Here is an 18,721-nt window from a genome sequence, read left to right as displayed (position 1 = left end):
AGAGGCCGCAAACCGCAGAGCTGAGCCCAGCCCCGGCCAGGCGCCCTCTCCTGGGCTGTGGGCTGCAACTCAGATAAACAGCAACTCAGATAATAGTGCCGCTTGTTCTCAGGTGTTTTCTCCCAAGGAAATGGACTCCTCCCCAGGGCCTGGGATGCCTTTGCCCAAATACTGCAGCGTGGCCACAACCCTGAAGGCCCCTGCCTGGGCCGGCACTGCTCCTCCCTGGGAACTCTCCTTCGTCTGCCCTCTCACCTCCCAAGCACCCTGGCTCACCCGGCAGAGGCCTCTCACCAGGTATCGATCTCGGCTTCCTTTTTCCTCTCTGTTCTTGGTTCTAGATGGTGGGAGAGATGGCCCAGGAGGGAGAGAGCTTGCTTCCTGGGAAGGCTGAAAGGGTTCTTTACCGTGTGGGCTCTGAGTAGCTTGGGGTTTAATATTCCCCTAGTCTAAACTGCACTCCCAGTGACATCAAGGGTTGACCTGGCTTTCATCCCACCTTTTAGCGGAGTGGCAGATGTCAGAGTTGGCATGTGTGAGGGAAGGCAGTCAGGCATCATCAGTTATAAACTTCTAGCTCATTTTACCATCAGCTCTGAGACTTGCCATGGGACTACATGAGCAATTAGGGTTTCTGCTACCAACCGCTAAGGTGAGGTCTCCAGGTCCCTCCTCAAGTTCCCTCAGTATCCCTCAGTTATCCTGGCTTTTTGTGAATGGTATCTTTAGTTGGCTGTCTACAGTGTGAATACAAGAGGGGAAAGGAACCTCAGCCTGTAAGCACATACAGGTTGTGCAAGTCCCAGGGATTCATGTCCGTGCTATTCAAGTCAGTCTGCCCAGGTTAGAGACATGCCAGCCTGAACACTTTAGCCCCTTTCTTGATTCACTTGTGTGGACCGTCTCATTCAAAGCCTGTATCCGGGCTTGCCCACAAAGTAAACAGTTTTTTTCGGAAACCCAACCCTGACTCAACAATTCCCTACAGCTTGGTCCTGTCCACAAAATTTCCCAGAACTAGCTTCTCCTTTTTTCTGTCTCACAGCCTCCTAGTCAGCTCCTCTGTGCTTCCTGTGCTCAAACACCTCCTCCTCTCTTATTACCCCACAGTGCTCAGCCTTCTTGCAATTTTGCTCCTTTGGCATCACCATCCAAGCCTCCATGCCTCATCGTGGAATCCCACACACCGCCTCAGAATTTCCCTTCCTGGAAGTCTTTCCTGGCCTGCTGTCTAGTCTCAGACCAGCACTCATAACCAGAATATATAAAAGCTAATCCCACCCTGATTACCTTGAAACAATTCCCAATCCTCAAACGACGGTTCCCTTCACTCTCCTCTCCTTCTGCCCCTTCCAGTAGTTTACCTTATCTTACTGGAAGTCACAGATTGCCACTCTTTACATGGATTTCTGTTCCATATTGCCTTATCTGTCATGCACACACCATGGCGCTGCTCAGATCTAACTCTGAAACGTGTTTCTTGATGGTTTTAGGGCTTGGTTTTCTCTACTCCCTAATTCCGTTTGCTTTTTCCCAGATATGCATCTTATGACCCGTGTCTCCACATTGCTGACCCAGCATGGCAGGGGCCTGGCTGGCTGAGAAGAGGTGGAGATGCTGCGGACGCATGGGTCCTGGCAAGAAGGGAAGCAGATGGCTTTTATTACAGGGCTCAGATAAAGGCTGCTCCCGAGGCAAGTCCCTAAGTCCCAGCATCTCCCCATATGCTCCTCTGGATGGCCCTGTCATACCTGATATGCCTCAGCTGTGTGTGCCCAGCAGTTCAGTTTCTTGGATAAGCACAGATCTTCCATGGTCAGGATGCAGAAGTGAAAATGTAATGTCAGTGAGTGCATTAATTTGCTAGGGCTGGGTAACAAAGTGGCACAAGCTGAGTGGCTTAAACAACAGAAATTGTCTCTCGGTTCTGGGGACTGGAAGTCCAGGTGTTGGCAGGGTTGGTGATTCTGAGGGCTGTGAGGGAGGATGTGTTCCATGCGTCTTTCCTAACTTCTGGCGGTTTGCTGGCAATCTTTGGTGTTCCTTGGCTTGTAGAAGCATCCCCTGATCTTGGCCTTCATATTCACATGCTGTTCTCCCTGGGTGCATGTCCGTGTTCAAATTTCCCCTTTTTGTAAGGACACCAGTCATTGGATTAGGGACCCACCCTACTCAGTTGTACTCAGTGTGATTTTGTCTTAAGTCGTTACATCTGCGATGACCCTATTCCCAAATAAGGTCACGTTCTGAGGTACTAGGGACTAGGACATCAACATATGAATTTGGTGGGGTAACTATTCAATCCATAACAGTGAAGAAAATATACAATAAAAGCACTTTGTTCAGGAAAATTCAGTGTGTCAAATGATGGGCGCCAGCCTAAGGGAAAGAGGAGCAAGATGTGTGTTCCTCGTGTAAGCCTGTGTCCCTCCACACAGGAGCACGGTGCCTGCGTGCTGGGGCCAGGCCTGGGCTTTACTTTGGTGGTTACTTGCTTCTTTGGTATTTTTGTCTTCCCACAAAGAGTCAGACTTTGTGAATGTGGATCCATAGAGGGAAAACAAGTGTGATTTCTAAAAATATATATAAATGATAGAATTTCCAATCAAAAGTCATTTTGTCATTTTCAAGTAACTAATATGTAATTTCAAATGAAATATTAACAGGGTTTTGCTCAAATGTAGATCCTGTCTAGTGGTTTGATAAAAGTCAATTTGTAAGCTTGTTCTTTTAATTAGCTTAGTATTTCTCCTGCCCTCTCTGCCAGGCTGCTCATTTGCTTCCTTTGCCCAGCCTCCCCTCATGGACGTAATGGCAGTGCAGAGGGCTGCTCCAACAGCCCCAGCCTGTCCTCACCCGAGAGGGCCTGTGGATGATACCCCACCCCTGGCTGGCCGTGGACACAGGGACAACACTTCCTGGGAGTGCTGGGAGGAGGGGGTGTGCTTGGGGAAAGATCCAGAGGACCCAGGTTACTCCTGTGAATTGCAGGCCAAATATAAAGATAGCAGAAAAACAAAACAAAACAGGAGGGCTTCCCCGGTGGCACAGTGGTTGAGAGTCCGCCTGCTGATGCAGGGGACACGGGTTCGTGCCCCGGTCCGGGAAGATCCCACATGCTGCGGAGTGGCTGGGCCTGTAAACCATGGCCGCTGAGCCTGTGCTTCCAGAGCCTGTGTTCCGCAATGGGAGAGGCCACAACAGTGGGAGGCCCGCATACCACCGAAAAAACAAAACAGGAAAAGGAAGAGCACAGGACAGGAAAGGCAAGAAGTGATAAACAAGAGTTGCCACGGCAAGAAGCAGAGGGAAGAGCGTCCGCCTCACAGCCGGCCTGTCTCTGCCATAGTGGGCTCCTGAGCAGCGCCTGGCCCTGCCCTTTCCCTAACCAGCCCTTGCCGCATGCGAGGGAGACCCTGGGTCTGGCCCTAGGCGTTGTAGGGAACCATGGTGCTCCCTGTAGTACTTCCTAATGCCAGGTCTCATTCTGAGTGTTTTCTTTCCCACAGCTGGAGAGGCAGGGGTTCCTGCTGGTGGAATTTGAGGCTCCCCTTGTCACATGCCCAGGGCTGCCAGCCCAGCGGCAGAGCGTGGTCTTGGAGGAAGATGTCATTCAGTTCTCGCCATCCGTGGAATACTCACTGCGCCTTGGGGACAAGGTGCTGGCACTCTGGGGACCAGACCAACAGTGCTATGGCCCCGGCACCATTCCTTTGGGCTTGGAGGCAAGAGACCCCCAGAGAGGTAAGGGAGCGCTCTGGCCTCCCAGTCCCCAGGGGCCAGGCTGGTGATCAGGCTGAGGAGAGAGCAAAGGGTGTCTCTCCAGCTTAGGGGTCTTAGAGGCTTAAAAAATCCTTACCCTTTCACCTGCAGCTTCGTCCTGAGGGTGGCTACAGAGAGACAAATCATATTTTTCAGATTATAAAATATTCTTTATCAGGGCAAAATAGCCCAAGGCTACTATGTCTATGTTGGTTACTTAACCCATGGTGTGGTGAGGTTATCCTGGGGTCACACCAGTACTCGTGACTGGTCCCCCACCAAGTCGTCCAGGGACTGGGGCAGTCCCCTTGTGCGAGGCCAGCCAGTCAGCATCGTTGTGTTCAGAGAAGCGACAGAAGGAGGTTTCTCCTTCCCTTCCCCCACCTGCGGATGCATCTTGGTTTTGACGTGAAAACCAAGACATGGCGGCACAGGAAGGGGTAGTAAACATGGGGCAGGTGAGGAATGTCCCTGGCAGGCTCTCCAGGGAGAGGTGCACACAGGCGGAAGCAGAGCAGAGGGGCTGTGATGAGGCTTTGCTTCTGGGGAGAGGAGAACCCTTATCCCATGATATGAAAGAGGCGGCTGTAACAAAATTGTGACCTTTTCTGTTATGTAGCATCCAAAGAAGAAGAAATTACTGTTCACTTCTGGAATGGCAGGACAGCTCCTGTGCCTCTTGGAGGGGTCAGGTGGGTGCCCCCAGCTGTCTGGAAGAAGGCTGTGGACAGGCTGCACAAGGGTTTCACCACGGAGCACCCCAGGCCCCTCCTCTGGGCCCCTTGCTGCTCTCTGGTGGGGCCGGTCGCTGGATGTGTCACCGGCGGGCTTCCTCTGGGCGCTCCATTCCTGTGCCCTCCCTGCCACCCGCATGCCTGCTGCCAGCTGCTGGGCCAGGGCTGCCTCTGCTGCCGCCCCTTGGCTGGACCCACCTGGTGGCCTCTAACCAGAACCTCAGGGGTCACAGCCAGAGAGCATCCAGAGACGGAGCTGAAGCCCACGGCACAGCTTTTGCCCCTTGAGGGTCCTAAGGAGGAAGAAGTAGCAGTGCAGGCTCCCATGGCTGTTTCTTCCTCCTCTACCTCCTCTTCTTCTGAAGAGGAGGATCTGGAGAATGAGCTGAAGATGGGCCTTCCCCAGAGGCTGCTGGTGGACAGCACAGGCAACACGGCCCCCATCCTTCTTGAGGAGTCTCCAAGGAGGCAGGGTGGCCTCTGCCAGCCGGAATGGAGGTACTGGAGGAGAAACGGGTCCGAGCCGCATCCCAGGAAGCCAGGTAGACCTTTTCCTAAGGCAGGGCTGAGGCCCCTGCTCCCTTCCCTCCCATGTGTCTCTCAGGAATCTGATGCACATGTCCGCTGTGCTGGGATTGGAAGTAACACTTAGTCATGTCAAAGGAGGGGCTGTGATAAGAGGGAAACGTGGGTTTTATTGATTAAATGGAAACCTAACAAGAAAGGATGGGCAGATCTTTGTGCTAAGGTTTGCATCCCTATTTGACAACTGTCTTTTCTTTGTTCACTAGTCTCTACCGGCAGGACTCTGCCACTGTCCATTTCTACCCTCCCCTCCCTCATTTTACTTGGAGGCATTGATTTTTCTCTGGATGTACAGTCAGAATGCCTCCAGGTGTTGACTGGAGTCTTTCAGCACCCTGAGAAGCACAGAAACGGGTCTTTAAACACTGGCCATCAGACCCTACTCTCCAGATGGGCCCCTTAGGAAGTCAGAGTGGGAGGAACCAGGCACAGCCTTATGCGTCTCACTCTACCACTGAGAGGGGAGGCAGTGTCATTGTCATCGGCAACCTGCAGCCATCCCCAAACTTCTCTACCCAAGCAACATGCCCGTGTAGGTTTAGAGCAGTGTATCATTGATATGCCTCATGCCGTGCGGTCTAAATTCCCAGTGGGGCCCAGAAAGAGCAGACGCCTAAGGCAGCCGGCAGAGCTTTGTGAAGGAGGTGACTTGGATAAGCCAGCCCTAGACTAGATTCTTGGGGCCCTGAGCTGACTAATTCAACCTCAGTGAACTAAATGAACATCCACTCTGGGGCAGGGATACTGAGGGCTAAAGAATACCACCGCTAAGGGCATAAGGATCTGTAGGCACTGCCCACACTGGGACTCATTGTGGGTCCCCATGGGAAGCCATTGCCCTATTTTCAGGACAGCTGCTCAACCAGAAGGACCTCTTAGCCCACGAGGATTTTAACCTTACACCAGGAGTAAGGCCTTTATTAGTCTTCAGTTCCAGGAGGCTGAGAAATTGTTTCTACACTGAGAAACCTTCTTGGGGGACTCCTCTGGACCCCAGGGCTTCGGAGTGGGCAGGGATGGATGTGTTGGCTGCTGTTGTATTTTAGATGAGGTTCCTCCCTTGGCTTTCGAGGTGTGTGATCTTTCCCCCACCTCTGAGAGGGAAATAAGTAGAGGGACGAGAAGCTATAGCTATGACTAGCTGGGCTCTTCCTCCCCTCCCTGAGAGGACACTTTGTATTGAAAATATAAAGGTAGGAGCAGGGATAGGTGTTCCTGGGCCTCCTTCCTTGCAGTGAAAGGCCTTGGTAGAAGCTGCTTGGAAGCAGCTGTTTCTACAGGGTATGCCCTCCAACAAGTGATAATATAAAGAAAATGGTGCCAAAGTCTAGAGTTTTCAAGCTAAATTCTCCATAGTTTCCACTGCCCTCCTGCTTCAGCACAGACTGGAGAAAGAAAAGCTGTATCTCGGGCTTCCCTGGTGGTGCAGTGGTTGAGAGTCCGCCTGCCGATGCAGGGGACGCGGGTTCGTGTCCCGGTCTGGGAGGATCCCACATGCCGCGGAGCGGCTGGGCCCGTGAGCCATGGCCGCTGAGCCTGCGCGTCCGGAGCCTGTGCTCCGCAACGGGAGAGGCCACAACAGTGAGAGGCCCGCATACCGCAAAAAAAAAAAAAAAAGAAAGAAAAGAAAAAAAAAGAAAAGCTGTATCTCTCCAACAGGGAGGAGTCTCTGGGGCAGCAACTGAGGTGGCATGAGACCAGTCTCAGGGAGAGGAATGCCAGTGGGGTAACCAGAAGCCATGGCGGTCAGACCTGCCCCAGACTCCAGGCCTGCATTCCCATGGCTGTGGCCTGCTCCATGGCGTTCTATCCAGACTGGTTCTAAACCTGACTGAGGCCAAACAAATCTTCCCTGGCCCCAAGCATACACCGCTCTTATTGCCACTACCCACGCACCCACACCTACATTCAGCCTCTCTCCCCGCATCACCATATTTAAACAGATCCACTCTAAAGTTCCCCCGCACCCAAATACATTCTAATAATTGGCTATAAGGAGAAATATAGTATCTTCAGGTACTTGGCCTGGCTTTCCTCTAGGTACTGGATCATTTGTTATGCTCTGGGCAAAGGTTAATTCTTGGAGCTGAACCATGAGAATCAGTGAGCCTGCCTTCTGCCAGGTCCTATCTCTGCACCCAAAGCTATGGAGAGTATGCCTGCATGGGGCGTGGAGAAAGGGGCATCTCCAACCCCCGTCCCAGATGGAGTGCTGCACACCACACTAACTAGCGAGGTGAACTGGTGAGGTGAAGCTTGTAAAACGACGTGTGTGCCTGGGCTAGAAACAATGGCAAATACCAGAGCTTTTCTTCTCTCCCCTCCAGATCTTGTATCCTTTTAAGGAAATGTGCTGCTTTGCTTCTCCTCACTGCGCTTGATTGCCATCAAGCACTGATGCTTCACAGTCTGGTCTGAGGCTCTACCTCTTAAGGATCCTCTTGTATGGGTCCTCCGCCCTCCACACTTTTGGCTCCTTTTAGTTGCAGGCAGTGAGGTTACTGTCTGAGACTAACCTAACAGTCCTAGAGGGCCAGGATTCATGCCAGCAGTCATGCTGCTCTCCACCCTCGCTTATGACTGAAACAGGCTTCAGACAGTTAAGGGATTCTGTGATCCTTGATACACTTCTACATAAGTCAAGTCTAATCCCATCAAAATGGTGGCATATTCAACTAACTGAATTTTGGGTTTAGGAACAAGACTTTGCAACATCGGGAAAGAAGAGAAGGGCAACAAACAACAGAAAGTGAAAACTGCAGCAGCGGGGAGTCCCAGGGAGCTGGTCCTGGAAGCCACTGGCATGAAGCCACTACAGATCTTGCCAGAGGAAGCTGAACACAAAAAACTGAGTCGGGGTACTGCGGCACATCAGGAGACCAGAATTCCCCCTAAACGAAAAGCCCCAAGGATCTAGGTAAAGCAGATGGCTGGGAAGGGGCTTCTGAAGGACTCTTTCCATGGTTGTTTGACCTTCTGGGGTCATACCACTTTTGAGAATGATAAAACCAATGGCCCCTCTTCCCAGAAAACTGCACACACCCACAGTTTTGCATATGATTTCAGAAGGCTTACAGAACCCACGAATTTCATCACTAGGGGTGCAAGGATCCCCAGTTAACTGACCCCTCTACCCTATGGTGGTGGGCATGGGCCTGCTTTACTAGGCCCTCGGTCCGTGAGAGTCTGTTCTTTGCTAGGAATGCGAATACAGCTCTACTTAAACCTTTGTATTCTTTTTTTTAGATATATATATTTTTTGATGTGTACCATTTTTAAAGTCTTTTATTGAATTTTTTGCAATATTGCTTCTGTTTTATGTTTTTTTGGTGCTTTGGCTGTGAGGCATGTGGGATCTTAGCTCCCCGACCAGGGATAGAACCCGCACCCCCTGCATTGGAAGGTGAAGTCTTAACCACTGGACTGCCAGGGAGGTCCCCAAACCTTTGTTTTCATCATATAAAATACTGGCCTTTTTTCTGAGGAAAGACATGTTCAAAATGAGGTGACTCCCTAGGCAACTAAACTGAGAGATGCAACAATACTGTTGGTGTGGTAGCTTAAAGATGTTTAGGACACATCAATGACTTTGTAATTTTAAGGATAGCAAGTCACTGATTTTAAAATCAAAATAAGACACTCAGGATTTTTTTTTCTCTTGTAGGAAGCTAAAGAGTAGATACCTGAGGAGGAGTTAGTTACAAAGTGGCTGACACAAGGCCTTCTTCTACGGAAATGGTACAGTGCAGGCCACAGGTGATAGTCCAATAAGCAGCAGCATCTTCACCCCAGGAAGACATCCCTGCAGATAAGTGGCAGGAAGGCACCTGTCCTAAGGGGCACAGGAGTGTGGCGGCCCTGGCGAGGGCTCCCTTCCAGGGGCCTGGTGCGATCTGCTTGAGGATGCCTCTTCCACAGAAGCTACAGAACATGGTTGGCCTGCTTTGGGCAAATGTGTCCACAGCCTCTCTGCCATCTTTTCATGAAGCCTCAGTTGTACATGAGCAACATTTTGTTTGACTTCTTAATGCCAATAAAAAGGAATTCTCTTCATTTCCAAATTTCTCACTTTATTATCATAATTAACCTTTACTTGGAAAGCAAGCAGTAAAAACTATTCAGACAGCATCATTACATTATTACTTCAGGCAGAAGAGGGTGAAGGGACTTTCAAGTTAAAATAGGCACTGAAAGAGACAAACTCCAGTTCCTAGGAAGGCTGACCCTCTACAGTCAGCATTAAAAGCAGGATTAATGTGTAAACTTTAAAAGGACATATGGTAGCTTTATTCTTCTTGATACTTAAAAAACAAACAAGAAAAAGGCGATGTCTGTGATGGTCAACATCATATGGGGAAGACCAAGTCCACACTTTGTCCTGAATCAACTGCTACCATGTAAGTCTTCTTGGTCAAGTCATTTACACCCACAGTGATGGAATAGGTCCCTGGATATACTTCTATGTAGAGGTCCTTAGAGATGTTCTCAGCCTGGAAGGAAAAGTGGATATTAGCAGTTTAGAGATTTTATGTACCAGTGCCGTCAGGTCACCTCCACCCGGCTCCCTCTGTGTGTGATGGAGTGAGGTACTAACGTGGGAGAAGGAGGTCCTGCTTTCAAGGCTTGGCTTGGCAACGTAATAGGACTGTCATTTAGGCCAGTCTCAGCCTCTCCTTATGCTTGTTTCCTTATTTCTAAAATTAGCTCACAAATAAGCATGTATGTGAAAACACAAAATTGTTATAGGAACATGAAGGATCATAAAAGGAACACTGTGGTTGGAGCAGAAAGGTTAAGAATCAGGTAGAGGGAAAGGCTAATGACGATTGCTTTGGGCTCAAAAGTAGGCAGTGGCACTTGTTATCACAGATCAGCAGTAATGGCAAGGCGCTGTGGGATAATGAGAAGTATTCTTTTTAACTGTGCTTTGCTAAGTTCATTATTAGGAGGATGGAACATTCCTTTTCACCTAAAGCTGAGAACACTATGAGTAGATTCCACTTTGTCATGCAGAAAGTCAGCTGGCTGGCTAAAGCCCTCCCTTGGGAGACCGGTTCTCCTATGCAGATGGTCCCCGACTTATAATGGTCAGACTTACGGTTTTTTGATTTTACGATAGTGTGAAAGTGATACGCATTCAGTAGAAACCGTACTTCCAATTTTGAATTCTGATCTTTTCCCGGGCTGGTGATGTGCAGCACGATACTCTCTCGTGATGCTGGGCAGCGGCAGTGAGCGATCTCCCAGTCAGCCACGAGGATCACGAAGGTAAACAACTGATACACTTATAACCATCCTGCACCCATACAACCAGTCTGTTTTTCACTTTCACTACAGCATTCAATAAATTATCAATACATGAACTATTCAAAACTTTATTATAAAGTAGGTTTTGTGTCAGATGATTTTGCCCAACTGCAGGGTATGTAAGTGTTCTGAGCACGTTTAAGGTAGGCTAGGCTAAGCTATGACGTTCAGTAGGTTAGGTGTATTAAATGCACTTTTGGACTTCCCTGGTGGTGCAATGGTTAAGAATCCGCCTGCCAGTACAGGGGACACGGGTTCGAGCCCTGGTCCAGGAAGATCCCACATGCCACGGAGCAACTAAGCCTGTGCACCACAACTACTGAGCCTGTGCTCTAGAGCCCCCGAGCCACAACTACTGAGCCTGCATGCCACAACTACTGAGCCTGTGTGCCTAGAGCCCGTGCTCTGCAACAAAAGAAGCCACCGCAATAAGAAGCCCATGCACCGCAACAAAGAGTAGCCCCTGCTCACTGCAACTAGAGAAAGCCCGCGTGCAGCAACGAAGACCCAACGCAGCCAAAAATAAATAAATAAAAATTAAAAAAAAAATGCACTTTTAATTTATGATATTTTCAACTTACAATGGGTTTATCAGGACGTAAGTCAAAGAAGATCGATACTACAAAACACTGGAAGCTGGAGTTAGTGGAAAGATTTATGTTTAGAGCTGAGCTGAGCACAAGCCATTCTCCAAGGACAGACTTCATGCCCGGCTGGTAAGTGGTCATGGCAGATATGCAGGCAGAGGAAGGGTCTCAGCTCAAATGGCCAAAGAGCAGAGTCACAAACCAGAAAAGAGCCTGTAATTAAGAGCCAAAGCGCCTATCCCACAACTGGGAGACCACTACCAATGCTTACTCAATGCTCAGAAGGAGCCACAGGCAGAAGCTGTCATTTCTACACCACCCCTGGGGGTGGGGGGCAGGTGGACCAAACTACTGCCAGTAAATTCTGCTAGGAGGAATAAATGATAATATTTATACTTTTATGAAACTTCCTCTCTTTCCATCTTGCAAATAGATTTGAAGCCAAGGTTTTCCGAAGCTGCTTTATGCTATATCCTTTCATGCCCAGTTACTGCAAAATTGGAGGCTTATCATCATTTAACTGACGTGAATGTGTATGACAATGCCACAACTATTTATTAGTCATCAACTATGAAAATAAACAAAAGGTTTCAGAAAATACAGCTGTATCAGAATTGCAGAAAGCCAAGGATGCTTCATTTGTCTGCATAAAAGGTGCAAGATTGGCCTCTGTGATTCCTACACTGTGAACATCAGGAAGATTAGCATTACCAAAATACAGTAAGTATTAGAGGCATGTAAGCCTAACAACTTGTACTAAAAGCAGAATAGTCTTAGTTGCTACTAACTCTAGTATATTCTGAATCCTGGCTAGTAGCACACTGTATGCAAACAAAAATTAAGCAAACTATTGCAGCAACACACCAGAGTTCCATTCCTCAGAATTCCAGCTCTTCCAAGTTCCAAAAGATTCCGTGGGTTCATGAACTAATGAATATTTTATCCTAAAAACATCACTGTATGTTTTCACAGAGAAACATTTGCGGAAAATGGGAACAAATCCCTTCAAATGTTTTGGAACCTGATCTAACCAAATGTATACGTTTCAGAATTTCAGCAATGGTTTTCACTTTGTAAGCAGGAGGGTCAGGCCCCTCCTGCTGCTTGAACAGATGGTGGAATTCCAACAGGACCCAGTGCCAGCCCAGCTGAGCTGTAGGAATGGAGATATGAATACTTTGCATTCTTTCCAACCGCAACTATGAGTTCAGGCACAAAGAGTATCCCTGAAATTTCAAGTGAAGGAAGGATACCAAGAAAACATAATTTTACACTGAACTAAAATGTTGTACACTGTCCCCAAGGGTAAAAATATCCCAACTTAAAAATACTATAGATCCAGTACAAAGAACCCTATAGTAACCAGATCAGTTCATGGAATTGCAGTGGTGGTGGAGCCCAGTACCCTAGAAGTTCTGTACTCACAGGCTGGGATGCCTCTAGCGCACACTCTGACGTCTGACGGATGCCTCCGACACCAAGGGGGGTGTCTTTTCTCTGAAGAGTGAGGTAGAAACATTGATTAGGGCCCAAACTTTGACTTCTGGATGGTAGAAAATTTTTCCTACTTAATTAGGAACTAACAATTGTTCTGTCAGTGTTTTCCAAGTTGTCACCTAAGTTCTTAAGGCTTTTAGTGAATTCTGCAAAGTATTTTTAGTCAGATGTTTACCATGATTACCTTTTATCCTTACATGGGCTTTGGACTCAGATAGACCTGAGTTTGAATCCTATCTGTGTCATTTACTGAGACGGACAGATTAATTTCTCTATGCCTTGGTTTCCTAGTCTATAGCTTCGGCATACTACGCTGTAAGGAAGATCTAAAGTGCAAAAGTGATTGACATTTAACAGGCTCTCAGAAAATAGAATTCTCTTCCAAGGTTCTCCCAGCAGTGGGAGTACTAGAGGGGAAGAGGCTGAACTGAGAAAGTCAATTTCCCTTAGAGGCACCAATTTACGTCTTATAGGAAGGGATGGGAGGGATACGAATGACTCTTGCCCACATGTAACTCCCTTAGGGTCAAGCACTCTTAAGAGGGCCTAGGCCAGGGCAGAAGAGGAAGCCCAGGATCCAGGCTCTGGTGCTACCCCTTGTACCCCAGGCCAGGGAAACAGGATGGCTCACATCCCTGCGGCCACTCTCCCGTCCCTTCCCTAAACCCACAGGCCAGAGAAGTCAGGAATCCAACCTGTGGATTAGACTCTGAACTTAAGTTTGCTATCTTTGAGTACAACCAGGGGAGTTTAAAAAGAAAAACAAAAGCAAAAAAAGCCTACTCTCCCCAGAAACAACAACAAAGGACTCCTGTTGAATCAGTTCAACAAGTAGAGTCTTTGGCTTCCCAGAGTGACATGTGGTAAAATACAGGTAATTTGCAGTGAGAGGCTTGTAATTGTTATCTTTAGGAAAAGCATTTTGTTAAAAGAAACCCCCACCTTGCATTTCCTTTTTTAAAATTACCAAAGACATGATACTTATCACTACCTTAGAGTGAAATATGTGATTATTAAAAATCTCTTTCATATCCCTAGATGCAGAAGAAGATATTTGAAAGGCCTTTTGTTAAGCCTGTCCAAGAATCCCTTGGCCCAGGACTGCAGGTTCAACTGAAGATCCGACAGTGGCATTAATATCTTATTTTGGACAAAAACTCCTATTTCATGTTCATTGCTGTAAGTTCTCTAAGGCTGGGAGGTGATAGATTTCTGTGGAGCGCTGTAATGCTGAGTCACCCAGGCATCCAATAATACAATCCAGCAGGAGCTCCAAGATGTAAGGCCTCCTATCTTGGGAAGCTGAGGGCACAGCACAGCACAGCTGAGGATACATACCTGACCATTCCCAGTGTCCGAGCACAAGTGCAGCTTCGACTTCCCTCTGTGATAACGATAGACGTGGGTTGCCCCTCCTTCCTCTGGCACAGATGAATAATATTTCTAGAGAAGTAATGTGAAAGATGCTGGGTAACCAAATAGACTGGTCAAATTTTCAAAAAACTCCTTGTTACTTGGGCAAATGTGGTTAAGGAGGGAGGCAAGAGAGCAAAGGTAAATTACCTGCCCTCTTGAGAGGCCTTTGAAGTCATATAACAAATCTTAGCCCGTGTAAAGTGGCTGCAGAGAAGGAAACTGCACTTCGCCTTACTTTGCTGCCATCTGCTGCCTCTGTAGGGCAAGAACTCTGGCAACTCAAGCTGGGTAGGACCATGCTCTCTGCCAGGTTAAATAATTTTCACAACATCCTCACCCCGAGGTCAAATACACAAGCCCTTTCATCTCCTCTCATGACAAGTTCTGACAAACAGGTCTGGGTTTACTAAGTCTCAGACAAGGACAAGAGAAGAGAGAGGTGCATCTCCTTGAGATTTAGAAATGCAACAGGAAATATAACATAAACCCAACAGCTATGCAGCTGTTCTCCCCATGCGGAGGAGGGGAGGGAGAAGACTCCGATTTAAGCAAAAATAATCCAAAGGATCAGAATGCAGTTTTTTTCTTGTCTACTTCCTTCCTCCCCCTCAAAGTTAACCTTAGACTTGCCCCTGATTGTGACTAATGATGAGGACAACATAAGCCTGCTTGCTTTGAACAGAGGGTAGGGACAATGTTTAAGGCAAGAGACCAAAAGAATGAGAAGCTGGGGAAAGCATGTCAGGACATGACTCTAATGATGTAATTTAGGGGATGCTCCAAAATTCTGAAAGCAAACTCAAACACTGTTCTTAATTCTATTTCTAGAAAGCTGAGAGGTTCTGAGCCTCCATTCCTTAATGGAGATTTGAACTAAAGCATGAACTGAAAACCAAAACGAAGAACATCAATTTGCTAAACCTCAAACCAAAGACAAATATTATTCCTTTTACTGAACCATGAACCAAAGTGTTTAACTTGATCACTTTATAGTAGAGCCAAAGTTATGGATTTTTCTAAAACCATTTAACAAAATAATAACATAAAAATACTCTCTGAACTGTATCTCACTGGTTGGAATCCTATTTTTGGAGTCACAAGGATTTTATAAAAGACGTAGAAATATTAGAGATTTTTTGAAACTTAATATTCATTATGAAATTGAAAAGCAGGACAGAAACAAGGTATTCTCTTCCTTCTGCCGTACAGACCAAGCACCCTTACAAACACATAAGAATCATAAAATGTTAAGGCTGGAAGAGACCACAGAGTCTGTTTTAATTCCTAGAAGACAGAGAGTACCTTCCATACAGGTGATTTTCTTGAATGTTGGCTGCCTGCCTTCAACATTCCCTGAAAGTACTTAAAGATGACCTTAGTGTATGGTTTTGAGAAGAGGGCCTTTAAAACCTTTGTTCACCCACTTCAATGAATGGGACCAAAAATCTCACATAAGTACCCTGTGCTACAGTTTATGACAATTTTCTGGTGTTCATCTCTCAGTGGAAACCAAAGAAACAGACTATAAGGGCTGGAAAGGACTTGAAACATCATCATTGTACCATGTGGGAAGGTAAGGCTGAGAGAGACTAACTAGCCTAAGGCATTATAGCCAGAAAGTGGCAGAACACAGGTCTGATTCCTGGGAGGCTGCTCCTGCCATTAAGCCACATTACCTCTGATGAGGGCACTGCATCTGTGCCACATAACCACCTCTGTGGCCAACAAGTGATATGGACCCAAAGGGGCATACTTAAAAACTACATTACCAGGGGGACTTCCCTGGTGGTCAGTGGTTAAGACTCCGTGCTTCCAATGCAGGGGGTGCAAGTTGGTTGGGGAACTAGGATCCCACATGCTGTGTGGCCACACACACACACACACACACACACACACACACACACACAAAAGCACTCTACCTTATCAGGGACTTGGAACAGAGATTAAGATCTAATGGAGGGATTCTGTTTCAGTTTTTGCTTTGAAAACAGAGAGGCTCGGTTCCAGTTTAGAACGATCTTACTGATTAAAAAAAAATTTCAGTTCAAAGTTTTAAATACCGCTAATATTCGGACTTGTTTTGGAATTCAGCAAATAAGCCCCGCCCCCCCAAACAATAGTGAGGGCACATCTCTTCTGGCTTGTGCATTGCTGTATCCTCATAACAGTTAAAGTTAGGCATCCAATATTTGTTGAATGAATTCTAACCTGGATTTATCACCTGGTTTAAACCCTTGGCTGATTACAACCTGCCCACGAAGGCAGGGCAGGGTGAACAGGCAGTCTCCAGATTCTCCCTAAATTCCACAAAAATCCACTTTGTGATCCATCAGCAGGCAGATCAGGGGCATGACTTTGGCTTACACCAACTTACCCCACACTGACTTGAGGTATAGTCCATGAATTCAGCCATTGTTCTGAAGGAAGCACTGAGGGTTGGGTGTCTTTCTTCTCTCTATGTGAATAAACGGCAAGTCACAGGTGAGATCTGTATTCCCTACTGGAGAAGGAAGTCATTTTGGGAATACCTTCCTTTTTACTTTTTGAAAGGCCACGGCTCGTTTAAGTCAGTAAAAGCCTCTTACTGAGAAAGAATTCCAACTCTAAAAGGAATACACAGACATGCAATTTTTCCAGGACAAAGACAGGTTTGTTGGCTTTCCTCTAATATCAAACGGTAGCCTGTAAGAATTGTTGTAAAAAGTAACCAACCAGGGCCGAGCACTAGCGGTCTCCAGCGGTATCCTAAAGCTAGCCAATAGGAATCTGTCAAACGTCAAGAGTTTTCAAAAGGCTTTCCGGTTCACTGTCCTGATACTTAACAGCTTCCGCCAAGGACAGGATCCCTCGGGTGCTGCTGTGTGGCGTGCCCTGGTTCTCAGCAAGCCGCTGCTGAGCGAATGAATGGTCTGGTCCCGCAGCACTGGGGCCCTCACCTCTCCTGGGAGAAGGCGATGGGGGCCGGCTGCCAGCCCTCTTTCTCTGTAGGGCCGCTCCCGGGAAATGACCCCCACGCTGCCTTTGGGAAGCTCCACCGAATGCCAGTCCACCGCCCTCCTTTTGGCCCGCTCCAGCACTTCTTGACCCAGCCTAGCCGAGCGTTGCAGGGAACGTCGGTCTACCCCGTTCAGCGCCGCGGCCGCCAAACAGTTCTCCATGTCTCCCTGCGAGGGCACATAGACACAAACACCGGCGGGTTAGCGGGCCTCCGGCACCCCGCTCCAGCTCGGGGTCGGACCCAGGGCCTTGATCTCCCCGGCGACCGCCGCCCCCGGCTCCGCCCAACGCGCTCTCTAGCGGGCTTGGTGTCAGGGGCGAAGGCATGCGCGCGGAGACCCTCCATTTCCGTCTCCCCCTCCCTCGCTAAGAATCCCTCACCCAACCGGCCTCTCAAGGCGCATGCGCTCAGCGCACGGTCGTCGAGGGAGGGCTGGGCCTGGAGCATGCTGCGCCGGCGCAGCAGGCCATTGGCGGTGCGGGGTCGAGGGGCGTGGCGGGGGCGGTGAAGCGTGCGGCCCTCACAGGACAAGCCTACTGTGTCCCGGCCGCTGCTCCTGTGAGCGGGTTGTCGGCCTAACTGCCAGAGCGTAGGGGGCGGGGCGGGGCCTGCCAGCTGGCGGGTCGCGGGAACCGGAGTCGACCCAGTGGCGGAGGCTGTCTGTCCACGCTGTCGCAGGAGGCCCTGGGTCAGGATCTGGCCCTTAGAGGTCGTCTCCGCCGCCCAACGCGGAGAACCTGGTGTAAAGTCAGGTGGTCTGTTGGGCTAAGAAATCGTGGGGAGTAAGACGCGTGCCTCCAGGTGCCTATTAATGCCTGGTCTATATTTTGGGATATCGCTACTCCAAAACCTCTTTTGTTTGGGAGATGACTAGGATAGGCCAAACAGTGCGGCCGCCACAGTGGCGTTTGGAGAAGGGAGTCTGTCTGGCCAGCAGGCTGTGGGCTGTGGGATGTCCGCCCACAGGGCCAGGGGTGCCTGCGTTGTTTGTTGGGTCTCTCGTAATCCCCTCGTGGTTGCTTCCTCACTCCTCCGGTGAGAAGTATAGACACACCTTTTTTGGAGGCCGCTTCTCTCGGGGGCGGGGGTTCACCTTTCGAGAATAGTTGCCCCACGTTTAAATAAGGAGCCGTGCGTCTTTACCTTCCATTCCACGCCACCGGTTATCTGGTAGGAGATACAGGGTCTCATTGAGAATTAGTGACTTCGCTACACCATCCTGGCGCGCAGCGAGGCCTTGTTGCTCAGGAGGGACCACTTTAAGGGACACGAGGAAATCCTCAGTGCTGAGCAGGTCTCCTCAGCAGATGGCTTGATTAGCAGTTCTGAGCTATCAGGTGTGTATGAGAATACTACTACAACCTCCATCTGCGCTGTTGCTCATTTCCTGCTTTCCTCTCAGAGCGAAATTGAATGGAAGTCTTCATTATCCTCGGGATAGTTTTCATTGTAGGAGTTTTCTAAAACTTTTCCTTCAATAAGTGTTTCTTAGGTGCCTCCTTTAGACCATAGTGGTTTTATGCACAGGGTTCCAAATATCCAGTCTGGAGAGCTGAGTTTGAATTCAGACTCTGCCACTTTTTTGCTGTGTGATTCTGGGCAAACAAATTAATTTCTTTGAGTCTCACTTTTCCTCATCTCTATTCTAGAGGATACCAATAGTACTTCTTCATAGACTGTGAGCTTCTTGAGGACATGGACCATATCTGCCTTGTTTACTGAGTTTAAGAGTCATCTAGTATTTTATTTGCCACAGAAGGGACTGAAAATAGCGATTGAATGCTTGAATAGGGTTGCTGTAAGGATTTTGTGAGAGAGTTCCTGGAAAATACTCA

General features: G+C 48.4%; 2 protein-coding genes across 2 annotated transcripts; one reads left to right on the top strand and one right to left on the bottom strand.

Moving 5' to 3' along the window:
- Window positions 1–121: 121 nt before the first annotated feature.
- On the top strand, window positions 122–9,046 carry LOC309826893 (uncharacterized protein C11orf16). The gene is made up of 6 exons (XM_082661311.1): window positions 122–297; window positions 1,538–1,694; window positions 3,510–3,744; window positions 4,382–5,038; window positions 7,778–7,998; window positions 8,746–9,046. Exons 1-5 carry the CDS (start codon window positions 131–133, stop codon window positions 7,996–7,998), a joined length of 1,437 nt encoding a protein of 478 aa, XP_082517437.1. The 5' UTR covers window positions 122–130; the 3' UTR covers window positions 8,746–9,046.
- A 121-nt stretch (window positions 9,047–9,167) lies between these two features.
- Window positions 9,168–17,310, bottom strand: AKIP1 (A-kinase interacting protein 1). The gene is made up of 6 exons (XM_082659571.1): window positions 17,267–17,310; window positions 16,825–17,052; window positions 16,263–16,343; window positions 13,811–13,915; window positions 12,401–12,472; window positions 9,168–9,571 (listed from the first exon to the last, which is right to left on the bottom strand). Exons 2-6 carry the CDS (start codon window positions 17,044–17,046, stop codon window positions 9,428–9,430), a joined length of 624 nt encoding a protein of 207 aa, XP_082515697.1. The 5' UTR covers window positions 17,047–17,052; window positions 17,267–17,310; the 3' UTR covers window positions 9,168–9,427.
- Between the last annotated feature and the right edge of the window lie 1,411 nt (window positions 17,311–18,721).

This window comes from Grampus griseus (assembly GCF_964374135.1).
Source record: "Grampus griseus genome assembly, chromosome: 8".
Lineage (NCBI taxonomy): Eukaryota > Metazoa > Chordata > Mammalia > Artiodactyla > Delphinidae > Grampus > Grampus griseus.
The sequence above is the reverse complement of the archived record's forward strand: the minus strand, read 5'-3'. Positions and strand labels throughout refer to the sequence as shown.

Excerpts from the sequence above, each read along its gene's own strand:
- AKIP1 (XM_082659571.1), bottom strand. The coding sequence starts at position 17,046 with ATGGAGAACTGTTTGGCGGCCGCGGCGCTGAACGGGGTAGACCGACGT. Across the intron at positions 13,916-16,262 it reads ATACCTCAAGTCAGTGTGGG|AAATATTATTCATCTGTGCC; the intron begins GTAAGTTGGTGT and ends TTACTTCTCTAG. Across the intron at positions 9,572-12,400 it reads CGCTAGAGGCATCCCAGCCT|GCTGAGAACATCTCTAAGGA; the intron begins GTGAGTACAGAA and ends TTTTCCTTCCAG.
- LOC309826893 (XM_082661311.1), top strand. The coding sequence starts at position 131 with ATGGACTCCTCCCCAGGGCCTGGGATGCCTTTGCCCAAATACTGCAGC. Across the intron at positions 1,695-3,509 it reads AGATAAAGGCTGCTCCCGAG|CTGGAGAGGCAGGGGTTCCT; the intron begins GCAAGTCCCTAA and ends TCTTTCCCACAG. Across the intron at positions 5,039-7,777 it reads GCCGCATCCCAGGAAGCCAG|GAACAAGACTTTGCAACATC; the intron begins GTAGACCTTTTC and ends TTTTGGGTTTAG.